Source organism: Leishmania panamensis (genome assembly GCF_000755165.1).
Source record: "Leishmania panamensis strain MHOM/PA/94/PSC-1 chromosome 10 sequence".
NCBI lineage: Eukaryota > Euglenozoa > Kinetoplastea > Trypanosomatida > Trypanosomatidae > Leishmania > Leishmania panamensis.
In genome coordinates this window covers 22,658-47,326 of record NC_025855.1, presented here as the reverse complement: position 1 = coordinate 47,326, position 24,669 = coordinate 22,658, and the positions used below count along the sequence as shown (strand labels likewise).

The following is a 24,669-nucleotide window of genomic DNA, read 5'->3' as shown; positions in this document are numbered from 1 at the left end:
TCAAGAAAGGCGCACGACAACAACTGCACACGACAAGAGCTACAGCAATGCTCAAGGACGAAGAGAGACAAGAGATACCTCGCTCGTTCAGGCGAAGTGAGAGAAATAAGGGGGAGGGAGGAAGAAGGGGGGGAGGCGGTGATGCGTGCGCGTATGTGTACGTGCGCTTTATGCGTTAATTGAGGTCCCGGTGTGTGTGTGTGTATGTGTGAACGCACGGAGACGGATAACAGAGGAAAACAAGAAGGCAGAAACAGAGACAGGGAGAGAGAGGGGGGGTGAAGACGGTGTTTTCTGGTTTCTTTTTTTGTGGGTGTGGGTGGGTGGGTGGGTGGTTGCGGCGGTGATGTTACGTGGGCTGTGCGTGGATGGGTTGTTGATACCGCTCATCTGGGGTGGTGCATGCGGCAGAGGCAGAAGGAGGGCGAGACACGCAGACGCGGGGGGGGGGGAGGGGAGAGTGGGGAGACCCATGAATAGGAAAGCGAAGCGGAGTAGAGAGAGAGGCAGAGGTGAAAGCAACACACTTACACACAATGTACAGCTACCGTGCACTTGGTTGTCAACGGAATGTCGGTTACCGTTCTTGTGGCCCTCTTTCTTCTTCCTCACAACCGTGTCAGTGTTCATCCCCTCTCCGCGATTCCACACACCTGCCTCCGCGCTCAAACTCAGTGGATGCCGTGTGGACTTCTCCAATGCGGACGAAGCTGCCCTTCGCGTGTGTGGACGTGTTAGTGTGTCTAAGCAAAGAAGGATGACTCCTGTGCGGTTCCTCCGTACGTGGAGCACGATACTTTATTAGGAGTAGTGGTAGTAGTGCTTTCTTTGTCCTTGCCGTTCTCTGTTTTTCTTTCCCTTGTTCGGGGTGTCCGTGTGTGGAGAAGCGAGAGGACAGAGAGCACAAGTAAAAACAAGCGACAGAGGAGCGAGTTGCCGCCCATTAAGCGGCCTAACACACACGCGCACACACCCACCCACACCCACACACAGACGCACCCACGCACGCGCACGGGCACGAAGGGGAGAAAAGCGACAGAGAGCTGATTTGGGGTGGTAAGACGCGACAAAACGAGAGAGGAGCAAAGCGAAGAAGTTAGAGCGTGAAAAGAGAAGGGGAGGAAAAGGAGGAAACAGACAAACAATGCGGCTGCATTTTATCGTCCTTAACGAACAAAGAGAGACGACCATCTCGTCGTCAGCAGAAGAGGAGTGACCCGAGGGAAGACGAAGGTGTGCGCAGACCCCCTCCCTCCCTCCCTCCCGCTCCTCACACACCTGAAATCAACGCGGTCCCTTTCACACACGTATAAAGGCAAGGGCAAGGGAGGGGTACACACACACATTCGCATTCGCATTCGCATTTACGCAAAGCACAGGAAGAGAAGAAAATGTAAGAGGAAAAGCGAGTGAGTGGAAGACAAGCGCTGAGGAGAGAGGAGAAGCCAAAAAGAAGAAAATAATGCCGAAGAGGAAGCGGCCAAGCCTACAAGCGAAGAAGTAAAGGCAGCAAACGAAGAGGGAAGCAAGCGAGCTCGAAACAGTGAGATCGTCATCCATCCCTGTGTGCTTACGTCGCCTGGGGTTCGGGCGAGCATCCTCTGCTGGCGCTTCGCACCGTGCAGAGGCACCCACACATTGCCGCACATGCACCCAGACGAGAACGCACACTCATTTACCCACACAGGCGCACGATCTGTGCGCCTCCTCGACACCAATGACAAGGGGATTAAAAGGTTCTGAGGGGGAGCAAACATGACAATTTTGGGCGAATGCAGTACGATGCGACGGAGAGGCGCGTGTCTGATGCTGAAAGAGCTGAGGCGATGGGTGAAGAGAAGGGCTGAGTATCAACGAACTGGTGTCTGCCTTCGCACATGAAGATCAACCACCACCAAAGAAGAGATGACGCTCTAGCAAGCAACAGCACAACGCTATGTCGCATGGTGTTCCCGGGTGAGTAGCCCTCGTGTAGCACCTTTCTATTCACTTCTTTCCCTGTACACTCCGTCTAAGTCAAGGCTGCTCGAGGGTGTGACGTTCCATACAACACCACATACGCAGATAGAGGCCTGCGCACACACACACGCAGGCGCAGAGAGGAGAAGAGGCGGAGCAGACCTAACCACGAAGGAGACAAGAAGAACAGCAAAGAAGAGAAAGTTCCCCAGAAAGGGGAGGTACAACACAGAGGGGAAAATAAGAGAGAGGAGCCGTAAGCAGCAGCTCACTGATGCGACTACAAATTACTGACACCCTTGCGTGTCTGCGTGCGTCTCATAGAGGCCTCGCAGCTGCGACGCCGCATTGTTATGCTTCTCTTCAGCAAGCTTGATTCCGCTTTATGTGTTACAGCTACTCATTCGCGTCCCCAGGAGCGCGCATTCAGCAGGCGATCCCATGCGTGTGTGTGTGAGCCCTCCCACCCCTTTTTTTTCTCGGAAGGGGGCCAAATAGGAGAGAGAGAGACAAGAGGGCGAGAGCGAAGGCTCCCACACCAGGGGCAGATGCTGAGAAACAAACGCAAGGGAGTTCACAGCCACCAAAGAAGGTCAACATGAATATGAGTGCGCAGAGCAGACGCGGGAAAGAGGCAGGCCAACGTAGAGCCGAACGAGCAAAATACCACGAAAACGACGCACGGGGAGATGATGGGGGGGGGGGGAACTCAGGAAGGTTGGCACCATCTCAAGAGAGGGCAAAGAAAGAAAATCGCAACAGGGCCCGAAAAAGGAAAACAAACACAGTAGGCAGCCCACCACCCGCTGTAGGGAGATCGCTCGTGTGTCTGCGCAGGAGGGTACGTGAGCACCATTACACGTGGCACAAGCATGTCCGCCTTAGCGAACACCACTGCCACGCGCTCCAGCGGTGGAGAAGGCGGCTGCCCCAAACATAATGCGTCTTTTGATCATTAAGTTTGCTCAGCGCGCCGCCGGTCCTCGAGGCGCCCCAGTCGCATACGGTGGCGGTGCAGCCCCGAAGGACGGGGTGCCACGTATCGAGCCCACGCCATGCGAGTAGGAAAGAGCGGTGCCGAGGTACGGGCTGCCTCCGGCGGGACCATATGGCGCGTAATGCGGGGGCTCGGTGGTGCTGGATGCCCGTGCACACCCCTGCACTATGGAGCTGCCAAGGAAGTTGTTCGCGGCGGAAGTGTTCAGCGTAGATGCGGCGGCCGGTGGCAGCGAGTACCGCGGCAGTGGGGAAACCGGGGGAGATGTGCTGCCAGCCGGTGGGGTGTACGGCGGTGTCGGCTTGGAGATGGGGTGCAGTAAGAAGACGCCATTGCTGTTGCGCAGTAGTACCGTCTCCTGCGGCGCTGCGGGCATGGGTGGGACGTAGCTGGCCAGCAGTGGAGAGCACTCTTGTGAAGGCACCGAAAGACTGACCAGTGAGGCAGGGGTGCCGTGCGTCGTTGCCATGGCTTCCGCAAAGGACGGCGGCGGCGGCTTCGAGCCGGGTGTGGTGGAGAGGTGCGGAATGCCTGAGTAACAGTTCGCATAGGAGCTGCGCGGACCCATACTCGGCGTGCTGTACGCTGGCGGCGGCGGCGGCGGCGGAGGGAGCAGGCTGGTGGCGGAAGAATACGAGGCGTTGCCCTTGACTGTGAAGCCGCCGGCGATCATGGCCGCACCGCCGCGGGGGACTGCTGTGTAGGGTGGTATGTACGGCTTCGCCAACTCTTCTCCGTGATGGAGAGCGAGCGGGTCAGCGACATTTTCGTCAGAGACCTTGTCAATTACCTCCACTTCGCCCTCATCACCGTCGCTTTCCACCGCCCTGACTTCGTTCAGCAGACGCAGCAGCACGTCGTTGCTGTTCTCCCCGTCCTCGTCCTCGTCTTCCTCTACCGCAGCTAGCGCGTTGAACAAAGTGGAGTGGGCGCCAAGAGCGGTAGTGGTGGCGTCGTGGTTGTGGGTCGGGTGGACGTTCGTTGATACGACGTCCTCGGTGGCGAAGGGGCCCGATTCCACGGCAGTAGCGTACGTCATGGTATGCAGCTGCATATCCATGCTGCTCATCCTTTGTCTCTCTCTCTCGACTGGACTGTGCAGATCTAGCCTTTTGTGCCTACAACGCTGCTGTGTGAGGTTGCACCACCAAATTACCGTCTGTTCTCCGCGCGCGCACACGGAGAAGCAATGGCAAAGCGGTCAGCAGCACAACAACACGAGAAGCTTGCAAAGGAAAAGGGAAAGTCAGGTGAGACAGTTGGCAAAGACGCGCACGTGAAGCAGGACGGCGTTGTGGATGGAGAAAATATAGTCAGCGGCGCAGACACACACACACACACACGTGAGAAACAAGTCTCAGGCTAAGAAGACGCTGATAAGGCAAAACAAAAAGAAGGCGAAGCGAAACGTAGTCGCCCCCTTCCTCGCGCAGGAGGGCACACGCACACAGGGGAAACCCGCGAGCCAAAAAAAAGGTCTACAACGAAGATCCGTGTGTAAGAGGGAAAGACGAGGAAGGAGAGCGCACCAGCCTCACCATCACCCCAGGCCGAATAATACCCGAAGCAGCACCAGTCGACGTGTGGGTCAGTGTCTTCGTTATTCCTCCTTTCTGTTCGCACGAGCGAGAGGGGGCAGAGGCGGGGTGGATAGGGCTGCCTTAATCCAATTCTGTCGTCTCCCCGTCTTTGTTTCGTTATCCTCGCGCTAATATATAATGTGCCTCTTAGCTGCAGCCAACGGCAGTGCAGGCGCCTTCGCTCTTTATCGCCTCACTGTGATGTGCGCGTTGGTGCAGGAGTACGTGTCTGCCTTGATATTGCCTGCTGCTGCTCCCCCACCCGTGGAAGCTGAGCCGCCTCCCACTGCTCTGAGAGAAAAGGAGGGAGCAGGAGAGGCGTGAACTCCCGGTCCAAGACGGTGCGCGGGCAGTGACAAGCGAAGGGCTTCGTTAATGAATCCAAAAGGGGGGAATGCGCGAGTGTGCTGGTGTATGGACTTCCCGAGGAGGGCAATAAGTAAAAGATGAGAGCAGCCAGCGACGGGGAGAGAAGTCCTAGATTACCTCACGTAAGGTGCGTGTGTATGGCTGCTGACGATTCAGCACTACGTGAGCGCCACTCCTGATGCTACACGGGTGCCCACGTGCACACTTAAGAAGAAGTGTACCTTCTTTTCCTGTAACCGAGGACAAGAGGAGGGAAATGCTGGGGGACTGGTAAAAGAAAAGGAGGCGAGCACGCAGTGAAGCTTGAGAGCTACTGTTCTTCCCCGTTTAGGCAAGCACAAGCCGACCACAGCACACAGGAGATGCCCGCAGTGCCGGTGCGTCTGTCGGTAGTGATGGATGAATGGATGGTTGGATGCGTCAAAGGCATCGCTTGCGGAATGAGAAAGAGGGAGGGAGGGGGAGGGGGAGGGAGGGGAGGGGGAGGCAGCAGCAGCAGCAGCAAATAACACAGTAAAATGGTTCGGGGAGGAAGAAGGGTGTGTGTGGGATGGTCAAGTAAGTGCCACAGAGAGGCCAACCGAGACGAAAACTGAAAAGACGCTGTGAAAAGAAAAAGGCGGAGGTAATTTTTGGGCGTAGTGAGTAGGGCACAGTGGGTAGTGGTGTTCCTTTATTTTCTGGCGCTTGTCTTGTCGTCTGCAGTGCTGTTGAAGTAGTCGCTACGATCTCTATTTGTCTACTCCTCAGTTTGGCGATTGACTTTGGTGGTGGGGAGGGGAGGGGGGGAGTGGGTTTTCGTGTCTTGTTGCTGCTGTCACTTTCCCTTTCTGTGAGCAAATCGGCTTACAAAGGCGTGCGTGGAGTCCTCCGGTGCTGAGCCCACGACGAGAAAGAGAGGGAGAGGGCTTTGATGATTGGTGGGTGTCTAGGGGGTGTAGTCCCTTGGGGGAGCTGTTGTTTATACGTGGAGCAAAAAGATCAAGACAGGAGGGAAAAGGAAGTCCAGGACGATGGAGGGGACGTTCACACACACACACCCACACCCACACACAAGCGCACTGGCAACTCTCCAGTCCAAGCAAAGCGAAAACAGAAACAAAGGGGAGAAGGCGGAACAAGATGGCAACAGAGAGAAAAAAAGAGACGAAAGAGAAAGTGAGGGAAACAGGAGTGAAAGTTGTGGAGGAAGAGAAGTAGGGCAACGCTTCTATGCGTTCTCTGAGTTTTTCTCTCTCTTACACTGTGATGTGCCCTGCCTCCTTTCTCCGCGAATGAAATCCTTACGTGTTTGCCTGCCGGCGTCGCTTCAAGGAAACAGAGTGTTTCGAGTATGGGAGGGTATGTGTGTTGCAGTGTGTCCCTCAGTGCTTCTCCCCTATGGCATGTGTGGGGTTAGAAGACGCTGAGGAGTTACGTGACCGAGTGCTCGGCGTGTCTGGGAGTTGCGAAGGTTAGGAAAGGGGTCGCAAGGCGGAGATCGGCTGGGGGAAAAAAAAGAGCAGGAAAGCGAAGAGCGGGAGCCGCAAAGAGACGTAAAATGCGCGTTTTTTTTCCGTGCCTCTTTCAGAATTACTTTTTAGTTTTTCCCTTTTGTTTGGGAGGGAGAGGGGGAGGGAGGGGGAGGGTTTCCGGCTTTGGACACAACGGCAGTGATGGGTGATGCGGTGGTGCTGAAGTAGGCATGCTGGCAGTGCACGTACACGGTAGAGAAGCGAAGAGGCGGGGAAGCGAGGAAGAGATGAGAGCGTAGTGCCGATGTCGTGCGCAGGTATCGGTGGAAGCAGCGTGAAACGGAAGTAAAAACTGTACAGGAAGTGGAAGACACCGATACACACACCCACGCACACACACACGCACACGTACCATCTCACCATTGTAGCACAGGACGACCTCCGCAACCAAACTCTCCATGGGTGCGCGAGATACAGCGCACATAAAAGGATGAGTGGGACGCTGCGGCTCTCCAAGCAGAGGCGCCATCGTTTAGCGGCCCCTCGCCGTTCACCACTCTTTCAAGCGCTGAGTGCGCACAGACTCTTTTCCATGCAACGACCATCAAAGCACATTGCCTTCCTCGAAGAGAGAGACGAGGAAGCAAAACTGTGAAAGCAAAGAAATACTGGTGGGACACAACGCCTACGGACACACTCTCCCACAACGAGCTGGAGAGCAAGGAAAAGAGCAGAGCGCGAGGCTGATAGCCGCTGTTGCAGCAGCAGCAGCAACGACACTCGGGCATCCACCCCTTCCACACCCATCGATGCAGCGCTGATTCCTTCTCCTCTGATGTTTTTCTTCGCACTAGCTCTGCCGACCAGCGCCGCATTGCATATTCTCAAGGAGAGGAAGACTAGGGAGTGTGCCAAAGCGCTTCGCACGTATAACTTTTACCTCCAAGTCCTTCGTGGTAGGCTTAGGCCGACACCTCAGCAGTTGCGACATCGTCCCGCCCACTTCAGCCGGCCTAGCCCGCCGGGCTTTTGTCCCGCGCCGACGCGAAATCCGAGAGGGACTCTGCCCGCTGCCGTATCGCTCGCCGCCCGCGCACACGTCTTGTCGTCTTCGACACGGCGTGGTTCTGCATGCGCAGCACCGGGGCGTCCCAACTGTTCTCAGCGCCCGCGGCCTCAATGTCAGCGACCATCTTGCAAATGGTATCGTTGAGTGCATGATCCGTCTGCCTCTCCACAAACCTTGTAATGATCGGCACGTGGGCGTCGCCAGGGATGAGGAAGGTGTGCGACGTCCCTTGACGACCGGAGCGGCCCACCTGGTTAACACGCTGCACGTAGACCTCGGTGAGAGCAGGCAGGTCATAGTGGATGACGTGCTCAAGCTCCTCGACATATAGCCGCTCCATCGCTGCGTCTGTGCCGACCAAAATGCGCACGTCGCCTTGCTGGAAGGCCTTGAAGACTTCGTTTCGCTTGCGAAAGCACAGGCCGCTATGCACACACCGAACCATCGACGACGGGGCGGACAGCGTCTTAATCAGTTCCCTCGTCACTTCCTCTACGGTCTCGCGACAGGCGCAGTACACCATCACCTGGTCGCGCTTCACGATGATGCCCTGATCGTACAGCTTCTGGATAGCTGTGATACGGTCATCGCGGCTTGACAGCGGGTACAAGATCTGACGCACATTCACGTTCGTGTGCTCCTCGCGCGTCACCATCACCGTCCCGGTGAGTGGCGACATGTACTTGCGCACGAGGGTTTCGATGGGCGGCTCCAGCTCAGCGCACCACAGGGAAAACTGATGCGCCACGCCATTTCCCTTCACGGCGCGCATTATGTCCTCAACGTACTGCATCGCTGTGCGGCCGTCCGGAGTAGGGTTCACCACCAAGAGATGGTTCGCTTTCTCTACTGCCAGCACGTGCACGCGATCGAGGGCGACATGGGCCTCGCTCACCATCCTCGTCAAGCAAGCCGGCGTGGCAACAATCACGTCGCAGCCCTCCTTCCTGCACATGGCGATCCGCTCATAATCTTCATTGTCACTGCCCACGGGCCGGTAAGCTGCTACGAGTCGAACGTCTTCACCAGCAAGACTGCTGTACATCGCGGCTGTCCGGAGCACCGTTTGGCGAGTGGCGCAGAGGACAACCACAATGGGGTGCGCCACAACGTCACCACATGATGAGGACGAGGACTCTGCTGCCTTCGCCATCCGCTCGTGCTCTCTGGCGGCATCCATGGCCTTGATCTTCATGAGCACCGCCAGGGACGGCACGGCATAGGCCACTGTCACCCCGCTGCCATCGGGAGTGACGCCGACGACATCGCACCCGCGTATGAGCTGCGGGATGGCGACTGACTGGAGGAGTGTTGGGCGCGTAAACCCCGACTCACTCAGCCCCTGCAATGCACGCGCCGGTAGCACATCAATCAGCTCGCGGAAGTGCTGAAAGTGCTTTATGGGAGTGGGCTTGCAGTGCTCATCGAGCACCTGGATCCGCCACGCAATGCTGTGCTGCAGGCTGTACGACTCAATGTGCCGTACGCTCTCCATAACCTCACCACACAGGGTCTCGTTAGCGTCCTCTTCGTTGTCACACTTCGCCTGGCGTGCGCACTTTCCAGCGGGTGTCTGGTGCACATCTCCGGGGCCGAACTTCTTGAAGCGCAGTGGCGGCGGCGGCCCGTTTGACCGTGGGAAGACAACTGGAAGCGGGTGGGCCGGCACCATGGCAATGCCGTCAGCGGGGCGACGCGAGTCAAGCATCGCCGCAGCCATCGCAGCCGCACCTTGCTTGTTCTGTCCGGCGACTATCACGGCGTCACTCTCTTCATCTTCCGCTAGTCGAGTCGCTGCCTCTGGGTCATCAGTTGCCAGCAACGAATTGCCTGATTCACCAGCGCCGAGGCCGCCGGTGGGGTTGGGCAGCTCGCGATGCGCCTCTTGCGGTCGCAGATCGCTGAAGAGGATGGCTGGGTCGTAGCTGTGTACCGTGGCAGAGGCGAAGATGCGGTTAGTGTCGTCTTCGGCGTACGTGGTGGACTCTTCGTACAGCTTGAAGGAAGCGTCGCACACGTCGAGCGGGTACGCGTACGAGGAGTAGATATCGTTCGGCGTGGGGTTACCCATGGCAGTCAAGCCCTGCGGTAACACGTTGGGCACCGTCATGCCCGAGACAACGGTCTCACCGGCAACGGGTGTGTCTACAAAGCCGCGGCATTGGGCTTCACGCGCGCCGCACATGAGTGCAGACCGGAAGCTGCGCAGTGCGGCATGAAGGCATCGCTGAGCACGTGCGCGCATCCTGTGCGTGTGTCTATGCATGTGCCTGCGTCAACACGCACGGCTGGGTGCAGCTCGTCTTTGCCTTGTTAGCAATAGGTAGAAAAAGAGAACAACGAAGGAAGCACTGGTGCGGTGTCTTGATTGAAGTTCCTCTCTCCGCACCTTCGTCGTTGTATGGCGCGTGCGAGAAAGAGACGCAGCGGCGAAGAGAGGGGTCAGCATGGCAGATGACGCATTGCCCCCCCCCTCTGCTTACACAAACACAGGGAAGACGCAACCGCCAACAGAGAGGAGAAGCGGAGCTCGAGTACGCACGATCCGATCGATAAGAGTGGGAAAAAGAAAGGTTGGGAGAGGAAAGAGACGATAGAAGGTGGAAAGAGGAAGAAGAGCAGCGCTTGCTCGACGACATGTGGGTCTCTGCGCATACACCGCCGCAGAAACGCAGCCACGAGAAGAGAGCAGCTTGCACAAGTTGCATCGCGCCCAACACCGCATTCGCTCACTCTTTCTTTGCCCACTTGAGCACGTAGAGGAATTGAAAGCGACACAGGCACGACCGTGATGAGTGCGTGCCTCTAGAAAGAGAGAGAGAGATGTGGTAGGCGAGACACATTCGCAGCGTCACGTACGATTTCCTTACGTCGTTGCTCCGGTGTATGTGGTGTGTGTGTGTGTGTGGGTGTGTGTGTGTGTGTGGGGGGGGGGGGTGTTTTCACCTTTGTCGTCCTTCAGCCAATGACAGCGAGCACAGATGACATGCGAGGCGTAAAACGCTCGATCGGATTAATCGAGCCCAAAACACATCCGCTGTCTAAACCCACATACATGTGGTGATGAGAGAACAGCCAACAATAAGAGAGAGGAGAGCCGATGACGAGCTTCAGCGCTGCCGCACGTACCAAGAGCCACAAAGGAAAGAGAAAAAGGAAAACATCAACAGAAGTGAGTCATACAAGAAACGCGCATCCATACGCATGCTTCAACATAGTAGAGCAATACAGTGTCTCATGGCTGTCAAGGTGGGGCGAGCAAGATAGTGAGAGGAAAAGCGAAAAGGGAAACGAGCGACGCAGCAGCCACAAGCGGCGGCTTACTGACTTACATGCCTCATCTTCCCCATCGTGAGCACTGTAGTGCATAGCAGTGCACACCCCTCCCTAGTTAGCAAACACACAAACGATAGACCCTAGAGGTGGAGAGAGCATCGCTGATCAATCGAGCACAGGTAACTGCGTTCCAGCCGCCAACCCTACAAGAGACAAGAAAACAAATCGCGTGGTTGATCAGAAAAAGAAGAGGGGAGGAGGCGGGGGAGCCTGACTGTGTCCCTGCCACTCTGTACGACGGTGCTCTCACGGGAGATGACGACTGTCCTTTGCGTAAGGGGGCAAGTTGTACTAGGAGAGAAAAGAAGTGTCTCTAGAAGAAGTCTGTGTGACGGCGGAAGCAGCAATGGTGTCATACTGCAACGACATGGAGCTGCTACACGGCACACAGACAGAGGACGAGCACCGAGTACATGCGTGCGAAGAAACTAAGAGGCGTAAGAACGACCGCAAGCGACAGCCCCCCAAAACCGAAGAAGCTCAATGAAAAAAAAAAAACGATCGACGGGCACCTCATACCCGACGCCATCCACGACAAGAAGGCAGAAGAGACGGATTAGTGCATTCAGCGACCAGCAGTCCCCCACCTCCCATCCCCGCCAGGCGCACACGCATCCTCAATGCGACAACGGCGCCTGTGCTCTCACCTCAGCTGCCGAAGTTGTACGTTGGCAGATTTGTGACGCCTCTGTACGGGTCGTCGGAGTGGTCGGAGCGATCGGAGCGGTTGTTCGCCGACGGTGCATCTGTAGCCGCGGCGCCAAAGGAGAAAGCCTCGGCTGGCAACGCCATGCCTCTCATCCCACTCGACTCATCGCCTCCGCCGCTCGGACCAAAGTCGAAAGTCGGGCGCGGCGCGGCATAGCCCGGCGACGAGCTGATGTCACGATCGGCGCGAACTGATGAGTTCCCATCATTCCCAAAGTCAGGAAAGTCACCCACGATCTCTACAGTGCCGTAATTTTTGGCGTTGTTGGTGCCAGCTGGCACCGTAAAGTCGTCCATCTCGTCATAGTACGGGTCGTCCTTCTTATTGTAGGAGTTTGTGACAGCAGGGGGTGCGGTGGCGAAACTCGAAGTCGGCTGTTCGGATCTCTGCGGCTCCAGCACAAAGTTGCTGTCCATCTGCGGGGAAACCGAGGCCGCCTGCAGGACGGTGCCAAAGTCAAACACAGGCTCCAGCCCCTGCTGCCTCAGCGATGCCGAAGAGTGCATGAAATCGCCCATCGAGGGAAGCCCTGCTTGGACGGTGGAAGCGATAGCTGACGCCGGCGTCGACGAGAACATGTCGATACCGAGACCAGAGGGCTTAAGCGGGTCCTCACGAGCAGGCGTAGGGGAGTCTTCACGGACCGACTCCGCGATGGCGTTGGGTTTCTTGGCGGCAGATTCCTCTTCCTCCACCTTTTTGGTGACGCTGAAGTCACCCATGGCGGGCAGGCCCGCCCCATCGAAGACGTTCTGTGGGGTGCGGTGGCCGGAGCTGGAGGACGACGAGGCGGCTGAATGGGCGGTCGGTGGCGGGGCGGTGACAGCGAGTCCTTTGAGCAGTTTCAGCACGTGCTTGTGCTGCATGTCAGCCAGCGTGGTGGGCTCATTCGAGTTCTGCGATGTGCCGGCGTCGTCGAGGAGGCCGTCGAAGATGTCGCGATCCTTGTCACTGGTGTCTCGCAGGACATTGATGCGATTCCTGATCTCCGGCTCAGGTGGGTTCTTGCTGCGGGCCCACTTCACCACATGTGAAGTGGCCACTTCCATCATGTGCTGGATCTTCGGCGTCATCTGCTGCTGCTCCGCATTCAGTGCGGCAATGCGAGCGTTGATGGCAGCCATTTCCCTGGACAGTGGGGTGTCCTTCTTAGCGGCCTGCTTCTTCAAGGCGTCCGTTAGCGCTGTGCGAGACTGCTGCAGCAGCTGCAGTTTCTTCTCAAGGGCGGCCACCTTGTCGAGGTTTTTGCGCCCGTCCTCCGTCAGGTCTGTCTTGGGCTGAATGCGGTCGAGCGCGATCTGCTCCTCCTTCAGCCTCTTCACTTGGTCCCGCACATCCTCAATGCTGTGGTTCACCCGATTCAGCTGCTCCAGCACTGTTGTGCCTTTTTTACCTCCCTCGTCGCTGATGAAGTCATCGCCATTGCTGATGGCCATCTCGCGGAGGTACGCGCCAGTCTCGCCGATGAAGTTGTTGCGGTACTTCCGGGCGTGAGCGATGTACTGCATGGCCACCACCTCCTCACACCGGGTCTTGATTACCTCTGTCGCCAGACCTTCTGAGTTCACAAGGGCCTTGCGGATTTTGATCAGTTCCTCCAGCTGCTTCTCCTCGCGAGACTGCGGTTTCTTCTGCCCCTCCAGCTCCATCGTGCGCCGCCGCTCGAGCAGCGTCTCCAGCCCCATCAGTATCATCATGGCCTCGCCGCGGTTCATCACCTTCACCGACTGCGGCGGCGGCAGTACAGTTGCCTCATTTGGGTCGATTAGCCCATCGAAGGAGAGAGGAAGGGCATGTTCTGGGTACACGAGTATCGCAATCTGCATCTTGGCGGCGTTGCCATAGAGGCGGAAGACGACGGTGAGGATACCTGAGCCGGACGAGCTGTAGTCCTTTAGCACCTGCGTGCAGTCCACTTCCGCCTCCCCCACCAGCCGGCGGGGCTGGCCGCGCGTGTACTCCTCCACCATGAAGCGGATGTACTTAGGGGCATAGCGCATGCCGCCGTGGCCACTCCTGAAGTGCACTAGCGCTGCGCCTTCCGGCATAGTGGCGAAGTTGACCACACCACTTTGCGCAGTGTAGCACGGAGTGGAGCGGCTGGTTCTGCCGCGGTGGTACATGATAGTGTACTGCTGGCCAGTTGGCATGGTCGGACACTCCACCGTGACCACCTTGAAGCGCAGCACGTGCGTCTCGTGAGGCATCGTTACGTCGACGACAAATTGGTGTGCCTCAGCTCCAGACTGGGCCTTCGTGTGTGGTATAACCGAAGAGAGGCCCGAAGGCAAAGAAAGTGCCAAAAGAGAAATCGTAGGTGTCAGACGGAAGCGAGGCGAGGCAGAGAAACAAAACACCAGAGGCAATGTCGTACGCACGCAGACGTTCTCTCGCACGCACGCACGCCTCCCCCCTCCCCGCGTAAGAAGGAATGCCGAAAAAGAAAACAAGAAGAGAGATACGAGACTGCTACAGCTGGAGAGGCAGAGGACGAGATGCTGAAGAGGATATGTCCGTAGTGAGTAAGCGCAGTCGATGCCCCCTTGTGTGCGTGTACCAGCGTAAGCGCAACACAGAAGAAGAAAAAGAGAGATGCGGTAGTGAAAAATAGAGACAAGCGACGCTGATGGCCCAGTTATGCACCCCTCCGACACGCATGTTCGAAGAGGAAATACGTTCAGTCGCCATGGAAGGGCATATATACTGCATCTTTGGATCTGTGTTGTGTCACTGTTCCCCGAACAGAGACATGGACAGGCAGACAAGACGGATGAACAGCTGGCGGTTGAAAAGCCGGGTGCTCCGGCAATGGTCCCCTCGCAAGCTTGTGACCGAATCGCCGAGGCCCGTGCGTGTATTGTGTAGCTTCTCAGCGTCAAGAGTGTGAACTGGGTTGGGCAGAGAGAGTCACGCCGGCACTACGCGTGCTCAGTGGATGCTGCAGATATGCGGCAGCATCCATTCTCTCCTTCTTTTTGTTATCCCGATTGTTGCCCTGCCTGTGTTCACAGCCAGCTGAAGCACACGTACGCACACGGGCCTGCACGCGTACAAATTACTCGGGACGTGTGAGTGTGCTTAGGTGCTTGTGGTCTCTGCGCTGTTCTTCGACGTGCACGTGATAGATATGACGAGAAGCAAAGAAATCATTAAAAGGAAAAAGGCACATGTAGAGGAAGTTTGACGCGCAAAGCGAAACGGCGGCCAAAGCGGCAGCACAAACAGACGAGAAAGGTGGGACGGGGCGTGTGCGTGGGCGTTCTGGGCTGGCTGTGACCCACCCGCACACACCCACACCAAGAGAGAAAGCACGTCGATGGCAACAGTACATTGGAAACTGGGGAGGAGGGACAACACAACACCGACAAGAAAGGCGAGCAACAACAAATGAGCAGCGCACCAGTTGAAAACGCGAGCACTAAAGCAAGAAAGTATAATACATCGGGCAATTAGCATGATGGGTCGTTGTACACACACACACACACACAGTCGACCCTCAGACAAACAAGAGCCCAGGGACGAGAGGGCTGATTGACGAAGGTGATATCTTCTTGCTATCCTTTTTCCTTCGACGCTGCAGCGTTGCTCCGCCACGTCCTCTGCCGCACAGCGAGGCAGAAAGAAGGCAGAGAAGAGAGAGCAGCAGCAAATAGAGAGAGAGAACAGAGAGTGAACAATCGAAATACGACGCGCATGATGAGCCAAAAACCCAACGGAGAGCGCGTTCAGCGCCTGTCCTCTGTTTTCGCATCACGGGCACGTGCATCTGCGCGGGGTGCGGGCGTCTGCGTCGCCTGCGAAGTGATTGCGTATGAGAGTGTGTTCTTGGTAAAGAGGAGTCGCATCTGGAGGGATTGACAGAGAAACAAGGCGGAGAAGAATAAGCGGAGGCGCACAGTGCGAGACGCAGAATTCCTACAGAGAGAAGGAAACACACCAGTTCGCACAAGACAGGTACACGTGTGCATCGTCGTGGCGACAACGCAGACAGAGGGAGGGGTAAAACAGACTGAAACAATGGAAGAATCGCACACATTCAAAGACCAAAGCGAAACACAGAAAGCATAAAAAAAAAAGGGATGAAATTTGAAACGCAGCGAGAGAGAGACACACGCAGAGCGAAAAATAAAAGTAGGAATGTATAGAGAGAGAGAGAAAGCCCGGAGGCAAGCGCAACGCCGGAGGCGAGCGAGGAAAATAAACGGGAATGGGCCAGCTGGAAAAGAGTCAGTGGAGTGAGAGAAACCCAGAGAGAATGGGGGTGCTTATTTTCATGCCCAGCCCGTGACCCAGAGCCCGACAAGATTGCTTTCCCCCCCCCTCCCACACACACACATACACATACACGCACGCATTGTCGTGTATAAGAAGAAATCGTGCACCGGCATGCGTGGGTCTCTCCTGCGGAGGAGTTTGAGCCCGACACGGGCACACAGACGCAAGGAAGAAAGAAAAACAAACAATGGCACAGAAGTGATGCTCGTTTTGCACTTTTCTGCGTCTCGTGTCTGCTGGGCTGCGAGCCTTCCACCGTTGAGCTTCTTAGCAGAGTTTGTCGGACCAGTTCGACCTTCACGCCAGGGAGGGGGTAGAGGAGGAAAGAACGAGGTGACTGGGTGTATGTAAGAACACCATTTCCTTCGCCCAAGCAGTGCAGCAGACTTTAGGCAGAGTCACTTGCTCCAACTCACCCCGCCTTACGCACAGGGCGTGAAGCGAACACGCGCATACAGACGGAAACGCACGTGCATGAAGCAAACCTCGCAGGCGTAGAAGATGGATGCATACTTTACCGACTAGTAGGGAATATAGAAAGAGTACGTTGCCGTGAAGGAGAGCAAATCGAGAAACAACTCGCAAAGGGTCAGTAGCTATTCTTCCTTAGGCATGCACCCCCCTCCCCCGTTCGTTTACCGTGCATGATGAGATCCTCATTATGACTCTCAAGGGGTATAGGCGACATCCCTAGAATGAAAAGAAAAAAGAGAGAAAACATAGTTTACATGGCGCAGCCCACGTTTGGGCATCGGTGACTGTGTCTGTGCAGGGAGAGACGTGTGCTTGGCGTGACCCTGTGTCTGGGTGGGGAGGGGGTGGTGGTGGTGGTACCTGTCTCAGTAGAAAGCTACCTGCACCTCTACATCTAATGAGAGCGCCACCATATGCTATACAAGATAGCCATAGAAAAGAGTGTAACGAGAAACAGCAGGCGAGTGTTAACGCCCCCCCCGTTTCTCTGCGCATCTCCTTATCGCTGTGCAATGTACATCCACACCCAGCCCCATGCACGCGTGCTCAAACACAGGGAGAGAAACGCAGCTAATAATTATAATAAAACGGAAGTACCAAGAAAGCAACAACAACAACAACACACACACACAGTCACACACAAACCACCATCACTGAGTGAGGGAGAGAGATGAAGAGCAAAGACAGAAAACAACAAGGGAAAAAATGCCTTCACAGGTAGGTCAACACGGACAGACAGAGACAGCTCGAACTGGTGAAGGGACGTATTATGAGGTCGTTCTTAATCGCGACCAGGGGAGGGTAACGTAGGTGGGAAAAAAAAAGGCCCTCCCTCCAACAAAAAGAAAAGCGCACGGAGAAGTTGAGCTCAGAGGGCAAACAAAGGCAAAAATAGGAATAGCACACAAAACGTAATCGACGTTGTTCTATGAATGGTGCGTGTACGCGTCTGTGCCTGAGCGAGAGAGATGCATACAAGAAGAAAAAAACAGAAGCGCGATTGAGTGTCTGCCCTCATGTACGTTTGGAGGGAGGAGCCTAGCGTGAAGAGGGACCTCACCTCAGCAACGGCTAGAGGGGCTTCGGTAGTGCCGCGCAACATCAGCGGCACGGCTGACACTAAACACGGAACCAAAATGAAAACAACAGACTGTGGCATGGAGGAGTGGGGGGAGGCAGGAAACCTGGCGTGACATTCCGACCAACCTGAGCGAAGGTCACGTAGGTAGCGACACACACACACGCACAGTGCAGAAGAGAGGAAGGGGGCCAAGGAAAGGCGGTAACACGCAACGCCGCAAGAAAATAAATAAAATAGGAGTGACTATGGTGAGTGGTAATAGCGGGACGGGAGCAGAAAGTCACAGATCTATGAGCGCCACGCAGACAACTACAGCATTCAAGGCGTTCGCACACGCCCGCAGGTACACGCGAGGAGAAGCAAAGAAGGAGAAAGCAGAAAGAAACACAACAAAAAAGGTAGAGGAAAAGGGATGTGAGTGTGGGTACGAGCATGCAATGTGGGGTATTTGAAGTGAGACTCACAGAGGGGGCGAGCCGTTTGCGTGGGTATGTGTACAGACGTTCCCCCCTTTTTTCCGATTATGCCACGCTCGCCAGCAGACTCAACACGCACAGACGCGCAGCATTAAAAAGTGGCAAGAGCGAGACGTGCTGACTTCGGTGCTTGCCTGTGTGTATTTTCCCGAAAGGAAGAGAGCACCGAAAGGAAAAGATGAAATCTCACAGAAGAAGAGGACGGGTGAGAGCAGTAAAGAGGGGAGATGCGCGCGGACACGCACATGTACGAAGCAGATAGAAAACCCCAAGACCAAGGTAGAGGGAGAAGGAGAAGCTACAGGTATGCCTTTCTGCGCCCCTTTTTGCCGCGTTATACGAGCGAAGAAAGAGAGCAGGAGAAATCTCGCAAAAGAAACCGCCGTCAGCAACAACACACACGTACAGAAATACGTACGCGGACAAGCAAGCGTCTTACACCTATCCGCAAGAGGGGGAGTGAAACAGATCTAATGCCAAAGGTAAGAAGAAAGCACGACTTACTACAGTAGCCAAGAACAGAGCACTCCGCGTATGAAGCAAGAAGAGAGAAAAGAGGAAGCAAGAGCGGAAGGAGTAATCAGGGGTGTATAGAGGTGGGAAAAGAGAGAGGGGAGCGACATAATACCGAAAGCGAAGAGAGGCACAATATGACACCGAGCAAGCAAAACACGCCCAGCGTCATTGGCACACGTGAAGCTGATGATAATAACGATAGCGATAAGGTATGGAAAGAAGCAGTGGTTGGCGTCGATTAGTCTCGACGGATCAAAGAAGCACACTCAACTCAGCACATGCGCAGCGCCGCAGTCAGGGGCGGCATGATGGGGGGGAGGGGGGAGGTAGCAGGAGGAAGACTGCGCGTAGAGACAAAAGTACCACAACGTCGCAGTTGAGACACGCAGAGAGAAAGAGAGCCACAGTTGGGTGCGCGAGCACACAACTGTGCTACTTCACACATGCGCCACCGCTGTCTCACTCCCCTCACCCTTCTCTCTTTTCATCGGCATTACCTCTTTGTTCACTACTACTCACGGCGCTTCGGTGCTCCCCTGTGATGCTGGTTGCCCTTCTTCCCACTTTGCTCGCCGCGGCGGCTGCGCTTCTCGGTGTTGACCGTATCGCGGTTCAGTTGGTCCATCCAGATGCGGCAGTTGTACTTCTTGTGCAGCATACGGGTCAGATCATTGAAGTCCACATAGGCGTTGCTCGTGTAGCGAACAGTGAGCTTCTTGCGGTCGAACTGGAAGACGACACCCTCAATGGTGATAGGTACTGACAGCTGCACCTCCTGCAGGCAGGCCTGGCAGTATTCGAGTGCCTCCGCTTCACGCTGCAGGAGTGCCTCTCTATTCTGCACCTCGAGTGAGGAGGCGACACGCAGCACTTTGAGTAATGGCTTTGCGGAGCAACTTGGTGACACCTTTGCCGCCGCATCTTCCTCCGTCTTGGGTGATGGCGCGGCTGTTCCCGTTGCGGCCTCTGCCTTGGCCATGCCGCTAATCACGCCGAAATCCTCGCCTCGGTCACCCTCGACGATGACCGGCATCCCTACCATGTCCCGCGTCTCCTCCTCCAACGCCATGAGACTGTAGATGTCGGGGATGACGAAGGTAGCCTCACTGTGGCGCAGCTGCACCGTCACCTCGTTGTCATGCTGTGGTACAACAAGGGGGCAGCCACCAACGTATACCTTTCCCAGTGTCTTTTTCGTCGGCGCCGCCACAGATGATTGCGCCACCGGCGCAATGGTGACCTGCGCGCGACTGTCGCCAAGCTCCGTAGACGCACCTGAGGGGGAGTTGCCCGGGAGAGCAGCTGTGCTGTCGCCGAAGAGCGATCGGCGCACATGCAGCTCCATCGGCAGACTGGCGAGCGACTGTGTGAGGTACGGCGTGCTGATGCCGCTGTACATAATCGACGGGTCAAAGGCCCGAGCCTCCCAGTTCAGTGGGGACTGGCGGGAGGAAAGTGGGGAGTTGAACATGCTATTGTACTCGACAGAGTCCTCTGGGGCAAGCAGCTTGCTGGCATACGGGTTGTGTCGCTTTATCTTGGCGGACTTCATCGCCGACCCACCATGCGAAAGGTCATGCAACTGGTTCATGGCCTGGATAGTGTCGCGGGTGCAGTCCGCAAGCGGATATGTCTGGAACATTCTCGATCAATGCGCTTTCGTGTGGGCGTCTGTGTGTATGGGGCGGGGCGGGGGGAGGGTCCTGTGCTGGATGGCGCTGAGACACACGAATCTGTTCGCTGGGGAAACAAGAAAGGTCGTAGTCAGTAAGTGAAAGTGCTCTATTTTTACGTGTATTGAGGGGGAACAACGATGCTTCTTGTGCGTACTTCTACGTGCAGATACGCACGATTGCAGTGCAATGGGGTAGAGCTGGATTGGGAGAGAGAGGGAGAGACAAGAGGGTACTCTCATACAGCTATCTATAGGGGTGGGGGAGTGAATTTGGGTGCAGCTTGAAGGATGCGTGCGTGTGTGCGTGTCGGTGTGTGGTGCCTGCGTGTGAAAGGTAGTGTAAGATTCCGAGGTAGAGAGCGGATACGGAGAGATGGACAGAGGGGAGAGGGGGCGCCGGCAGGAGGAAGGAGAGAGGGGTGAGGGAAGGGAGGTGGAAGATGAAGTGATGATCAAAAGAAAGCAGGCGGGTGTCTATGAAGCTAAAAAGAAAGGTAATCAATATGTATAGAGGAGGGGAGAGGTACGGTGATTCACGCGGCGACGATGGCAAGGCGGGAAGATTGGCTCCTTGTACGTGATTGCATACGTGTGTGTGCAACTGCAGCAAGGTGGAAGAGTGCGGAATGCGTGTGGTAAGGGGACAGGAGACGATGGCCTGTTGATGGAGGAAAAGGAGGCTAGAGGAAAAAGAGGGGTTGCTTCGGGAGTAGGCGATGATCACCAAAGCTGATTCACGGAACGATGATCGACCGACAGACAGAAACAGCGAAAATGTGTATCGAGGCGAGGCCTCAAAAGGAGAGGCAAAAGACCGCGTTGAAGGTGGTTGCGGGAAAGGACAAGGGGTGCTTTTCTTTGTACGGCGTAGTGGAGGATAAAAAGAAAGTGGATGGCTGTCATGGGTGAGGATGATGAGGTGGGCGAAGAGGCATAGCAGAGGAGTACTTTACAATGCACACCAAGGCAGCACATCCACGTCATATTCTACTCGCATACCACGTGGAGGAGATGCTGCGGCAGCGGGACGTACAGGGAAGACAGCGGGAAGATGCAGAGCGGCAGTAGTATACATCCACAACATACTGCTCTTTTCTTCCATCACTCTCTCCCTCTCGATTGTCTTTTTCCATACTACTTTCACTTCTTAGCTTCGGTTAACTCACTCTATCTCCGCAGACACGGTCCACATGTGGATCACGCTGTCATCACCAGCAGTGGCCAATAGTGCGCCTGTCTTTTCACCCTCCGCGTTGCACGCCGTCAGGGTTCCGTGTGAAGCAAAACTGACGCTGTTGACGTCGGCCAAGTGCGCATCTGCGACATGCGCCAGTGTGCAGGCGTGCACGCCAGCTTCATCTTCGTAAACGCCCAGCAGCGAGAAGCTGTTGTCACCGCTGGCACACGCTACCACTGGTGAGTTGTGCGGTGCCCAATCCACATCGAATAAAGAGCGCTCTGCAAAGCCAGAGGTGCGAGCGGCTTCAACAAACCTGCCCTCAGCGTTGCGCTTCCAGAAAATAATGAGTAGGTCGTCTGAGCAGCTGCAGAGCAAGGGCTGGGGCAGGAGCGCATGATTGGCGTGCGATGCCCTGACCAGTTCCATTGGCACCTCGAGTTTCTGGAGGGCTGTGGCCCAGACGGTGGCCTCGTGCGCCGTTATCGTCTGGACACACTGCCAGTCATCCTGGTGGTGCCCTTCCAACCACACCTTGATTGTATCATCGTATCCGCACGTCACGACAAGTGGCGTGTCGCCATCGTTGTGTGGAAGCACAAACTGGCAGTGCTTAACGTCCTGTATGTGCCCTGTCAAGACACCACCACATTCGTACTCGCCCTCACCCACGCGCTCCCAAATCCACGCCGTGTGATCACGCGAGCTCGTGACAAGCATACTGTCGGTCGCCCACTCGACACACTTCACTTCACTTTCGTGCCCGTCCAGAACGCCCTCGATTTCGAAGCCGTACTCGGCGTCGTTACCGTTGCGCCGCCACACACTAGCCGTGTGGTCAAAAGAAGCACACGAAATGTACTCACCACTAGGGCTCCAGCTGATGTGGCGAATGGTACGGCTATGTTCCCCCTCCAGGGAACCGAGGCATGTCCACACCTCATCGTCGCTCTCCGCGGACCGGCCGCGGCCCCAAAATTTGACGGTAGTGTCACCTGAGCAGGAAGCGAGCACAGGGGCCGTGGGGCACCAGCGCACGCACCAGACACGATCCTTGTGGCCTTTGAGTGTCGCAGTCTTCCGTACCCGCACACCTTTCGGCGCGCGGTTGGGCAGAAGCAGAGGTGCTGCTGTCGCCGGCGCTATTTTGTCACCTGTCTCGGCTCCCTCCATCGCCCGACTCGGTATGCGTGTGTACGCGCGTATGCGTGGGCCACCGATGACGGATCACACGCATACGCTGTAGGACGGTTGTGTGTGGAAAAGGGAAAAGAGCAACTGCCTGGCTGCAGCAGTCACGGTGGCATAGGCGGGGCGGATTGGGCAGAGGTCACAATGGGTGAGAAGCAAAAGAAGAGCAGGACGTGCACGTCAGCGTTTGTGCGGCTGCCTAGCGGCAGGGAGCGGCACATGAAGACAAGTTGTGAGAGGGAGCGGAGGTGGGGAAGCCAAGTAAAATGGAAAATAAAAAACGTTCATGAGGAAATGTAGAGTAGAAGAAAATAAGAGTGGCAGTACTTTGCTGCGACACACAACGTGCCTTATGGCTGCGTGTGGCCGTGGCGCATCACGAAGATAGCCGCAAACCCGCACACACACACTAGACAGGCGATGCTTGATGATCAAGCCCGCAATGCAACAGGAACCCATCAAGGAGAGGTGCAGACATGCATGCCACACGTCTCCACTCTTTGCCAACAGACAAGAGGGAAACGCGTCGATCCAGACAGGTTCATTCAGTCGTCTGATACACACACGCACACGCACACACACACGTGAGCGCACGCGCAGAGCTGCCACACCAGCCCTGTCTTTCAACTGTACCATCAGCGGCAGCGCCATCAGTAATAGCGCTTAGTGGCGCTTTCTTCTTTCTTTCGGTTCTTCGCCTCCCACACAGTGACGCTTATCGGCGTTGAGGGAATGTTAATCGTGGGAAAAGACTGGGAAGACGTGAAAGGGCGCCACTCAAACAGCACATGCAGTTGTGGGGTGATGATGAAAGAGACGGGGCATGGGGGGAGGGGGAAGAACATAACGAGTCCACCCTTTCGCAGGTGAACACAATTGATAGCGAGCGACCGAGAGCCAGGCACGTGCACATACGCACTCGCTTTGTCGAGGCTTCCAAGCTGTGAATGGAATGCAACAGAGCGGTATCACAGTAGCAAACGTAAGGGATGTCGCTATAGGCGCAGCAGCTGCATCACACCCTGCCCTTCTCTTTCTCTCACTTGTGGTCCTTTCCTTTATTGCCTGCGTCTTCGTTGGGCACCTAAGACCACGTGAACACAATCACCTACTCGTCGTCACTGTCGGGGAACTGATAGGCGCGCACACTGAAGTCAACGCCAGCGCCATAAAACTTTCCCTTGTTTTTCTGCTTTAGTTTATTGAAGCCCTTACCCTTGGTGCGCATCATCTCCTGATTCTGACGCAGCACAAGGTGTTCCTCACCTGGGCGGTTGTCGCGCAAGACATCGGCGTGGAACGTCACTTTGGTTGGGTCGATGCGCTGGAAGCGGCGGAAGGTGCCATTCTCGTTGAGGTGATGAGGCGTGCGTTGTGCTGCGTCTTCTGACTCCATCCTCGCCGCCTTCCGCGCTGGCGCTTCCGTTGCGTGAGGTGCTGCTGGTTTCTTGCCAGACGCCGAGTTCTTTGGAACGTGCTCGGTGTCGTCGGAGCTATCGGTGTCTACGGCCGCCTTATTTGGAGCGACCTTCGGCGACGTCTTCTTGGTCGATGGCTTCTTCACTGACTCGTCATCGTGGTTACTGTTGGCAACCTGCGCCTTTTCCACGGCTGGCTTCGGAATTGGCGTTGGTGACAACGTGTTTGCAGCCTTCTGCGGTGGGTGGTGGGCCCCATCACCATAGTTGTAGCTGGTGTTGTTGTCCACCGCTGCAGGGCTAGTCTTTTGCACGCAATACGCCATCACGACCTCCTGCAGGTTCCTCTTGCCGAACGGGAAGCGGGACGGCGCGTCCTTCCGCAGCGCCCTCGCCACGCTCGGGTGCTCCTCAGCGAGGTACTCTGCTACGAGATAATCAACGGCGTGAGACATCGCTTAGGGGAGAAGAAAACGAAGAGGCGGCTATGGAAAGGCTTGGGCCAGAGTAGTGTGTGTCAGTGATCAAACGACTTGAGTTCCGCATGAGGGGTGCCTATGCAGCACCGAGTGTGGGCAATCACAAAATAATGAGCACAGCACCGCCATGACATGTCCATTCCCCCGTTGAAGGCGCACAGTCAAGCAAGTTGGTGGTTGGGAGAGGGGGCAGAGAGAAAAGTTACGCACAAAAGAAGAGTGTCCGCACAGCTGCGGAGTGGACAGACACGTGCGCACATGATGTCGTGACAGAAGGGATGCATCAAGCGGAGGGAGGCGGCGGCGGCGTATCTACTCGACGTCGAGTAAAGCGCTTGGCAGCTCAAGTTTCCTACCGTGCGTTTGTCGCTAGAGAAGGCATGCGGCGCTGCACGTCAACGACACGTTTACCACACTGTGCATCGGTGAATGAC

General features: G+C 56.0%; 6 protein-coding genes across 6 annotated transcripts; all 6 read right to left on the bottom strand.

The window, feature by feature from the left end:
- Positions 1–2,924: 2,924 nt before the first annotated feature.
- Positions 2,925–4,025, bottom strand: LPMP_100120 (hypothetical protein; the record flags this gene model as incomplete). Its single annotated transcript, XM_010698432.1, has 1 exon — positions 2,925–4,025. The coding sequence occupies one exon, from the start codon at positions 4,023–4,025 to the stop codon at positions 2,925–2,927; it is 1,101 nt and encodes a 366-aa protein (XP_010696734.1).
- A 3,347-nt stretch (positions 4,026–7,372) lies between these two features.
- LPMP_100110 (DEAD/DEAH box helicase, putative) lies at positions 7,373–9,694 on the bottom strand (the record flags this gene model as incomplete). The annotated part of the gene is made up of 1 exon (XM_010698431.1): positions 7,373–9,694. One exon carries the CDS (start codon positions 9,692–9,694, stop codon positions 7,373–7,375), a length of 2,322 nt encoding a protein of 773 aa, XP_010696733.1.
- A 1,718-nt stretch (positions 9,695–11,412) lies between these two features.
- LPMP_100100 (hypothetical protein) lies at positions 11,413–13,680 on the bottom strand (the record flags this gene model as incomplete). The annotated part of the gene is made up of 1 exon (XM_010698430.1): positions 11,413–13,680. The coding sequence occupies one exon, from the start codon at positions 13,678–13,680 to the stop codon at positions 11,413–11,415; it is 2,268 nt and encodes a 755-aa protein (XP_010696732.1).
- Positions 13,681–18,806: 5,126 nt separating this feature from the next.
- LPMP_100090 (hypothetical protein) lies at positions 18,807–19,937 on the bottom strand (the record flags this gene model as incomplete). The annotated part of the gene is made up of 1 exon (XM_010698429.1): positions 18,807–19,937. One exon carries the CDS (start codon positions 19,935–19,937, stop codon positions 18,807–18,809), a length of 1,131 nt encoding a protein of 376 aa, XP_010696731.1.
- A 1,195-nt stretch (positions 19,938–21,132) lies between these two features.
- Positions 21,133–22,320, bottom strand: LPMP_100080 (hypothetical protein; the record flags this gene model as incomplete). Its single annotated transcript, XM_010698428.1, has 1 exon — positions 21,133–22,320. One exon carries the CDS (start codon positions 22,318–22,320, stop codon positions 21,133–21,135), a length of 1,188 nt encoding a protein of 395 aa, XP_010696730.1.
- Positions 22,321–23,446: 1,126 nt separating this feature from the next.
- Positions 23,447–24,211, bottom strand: LPMP_100070 (hypothetical protein; the record flags this gene model as incomplete). The annotated part of the gene is made up of 1 exon (XM_010698427.1): positions 23,447–24,211. The coding sequence occupies one exon, from the start codon at positions 24,209–24,211 to the stop codon at positions 23,447–23,449; it is 765 nt and encodes a 254-aa protein (XP_010696729.1).
- Between the last annotated feature and the right edge of the window lie 458 nt (positions 24,212–24,669).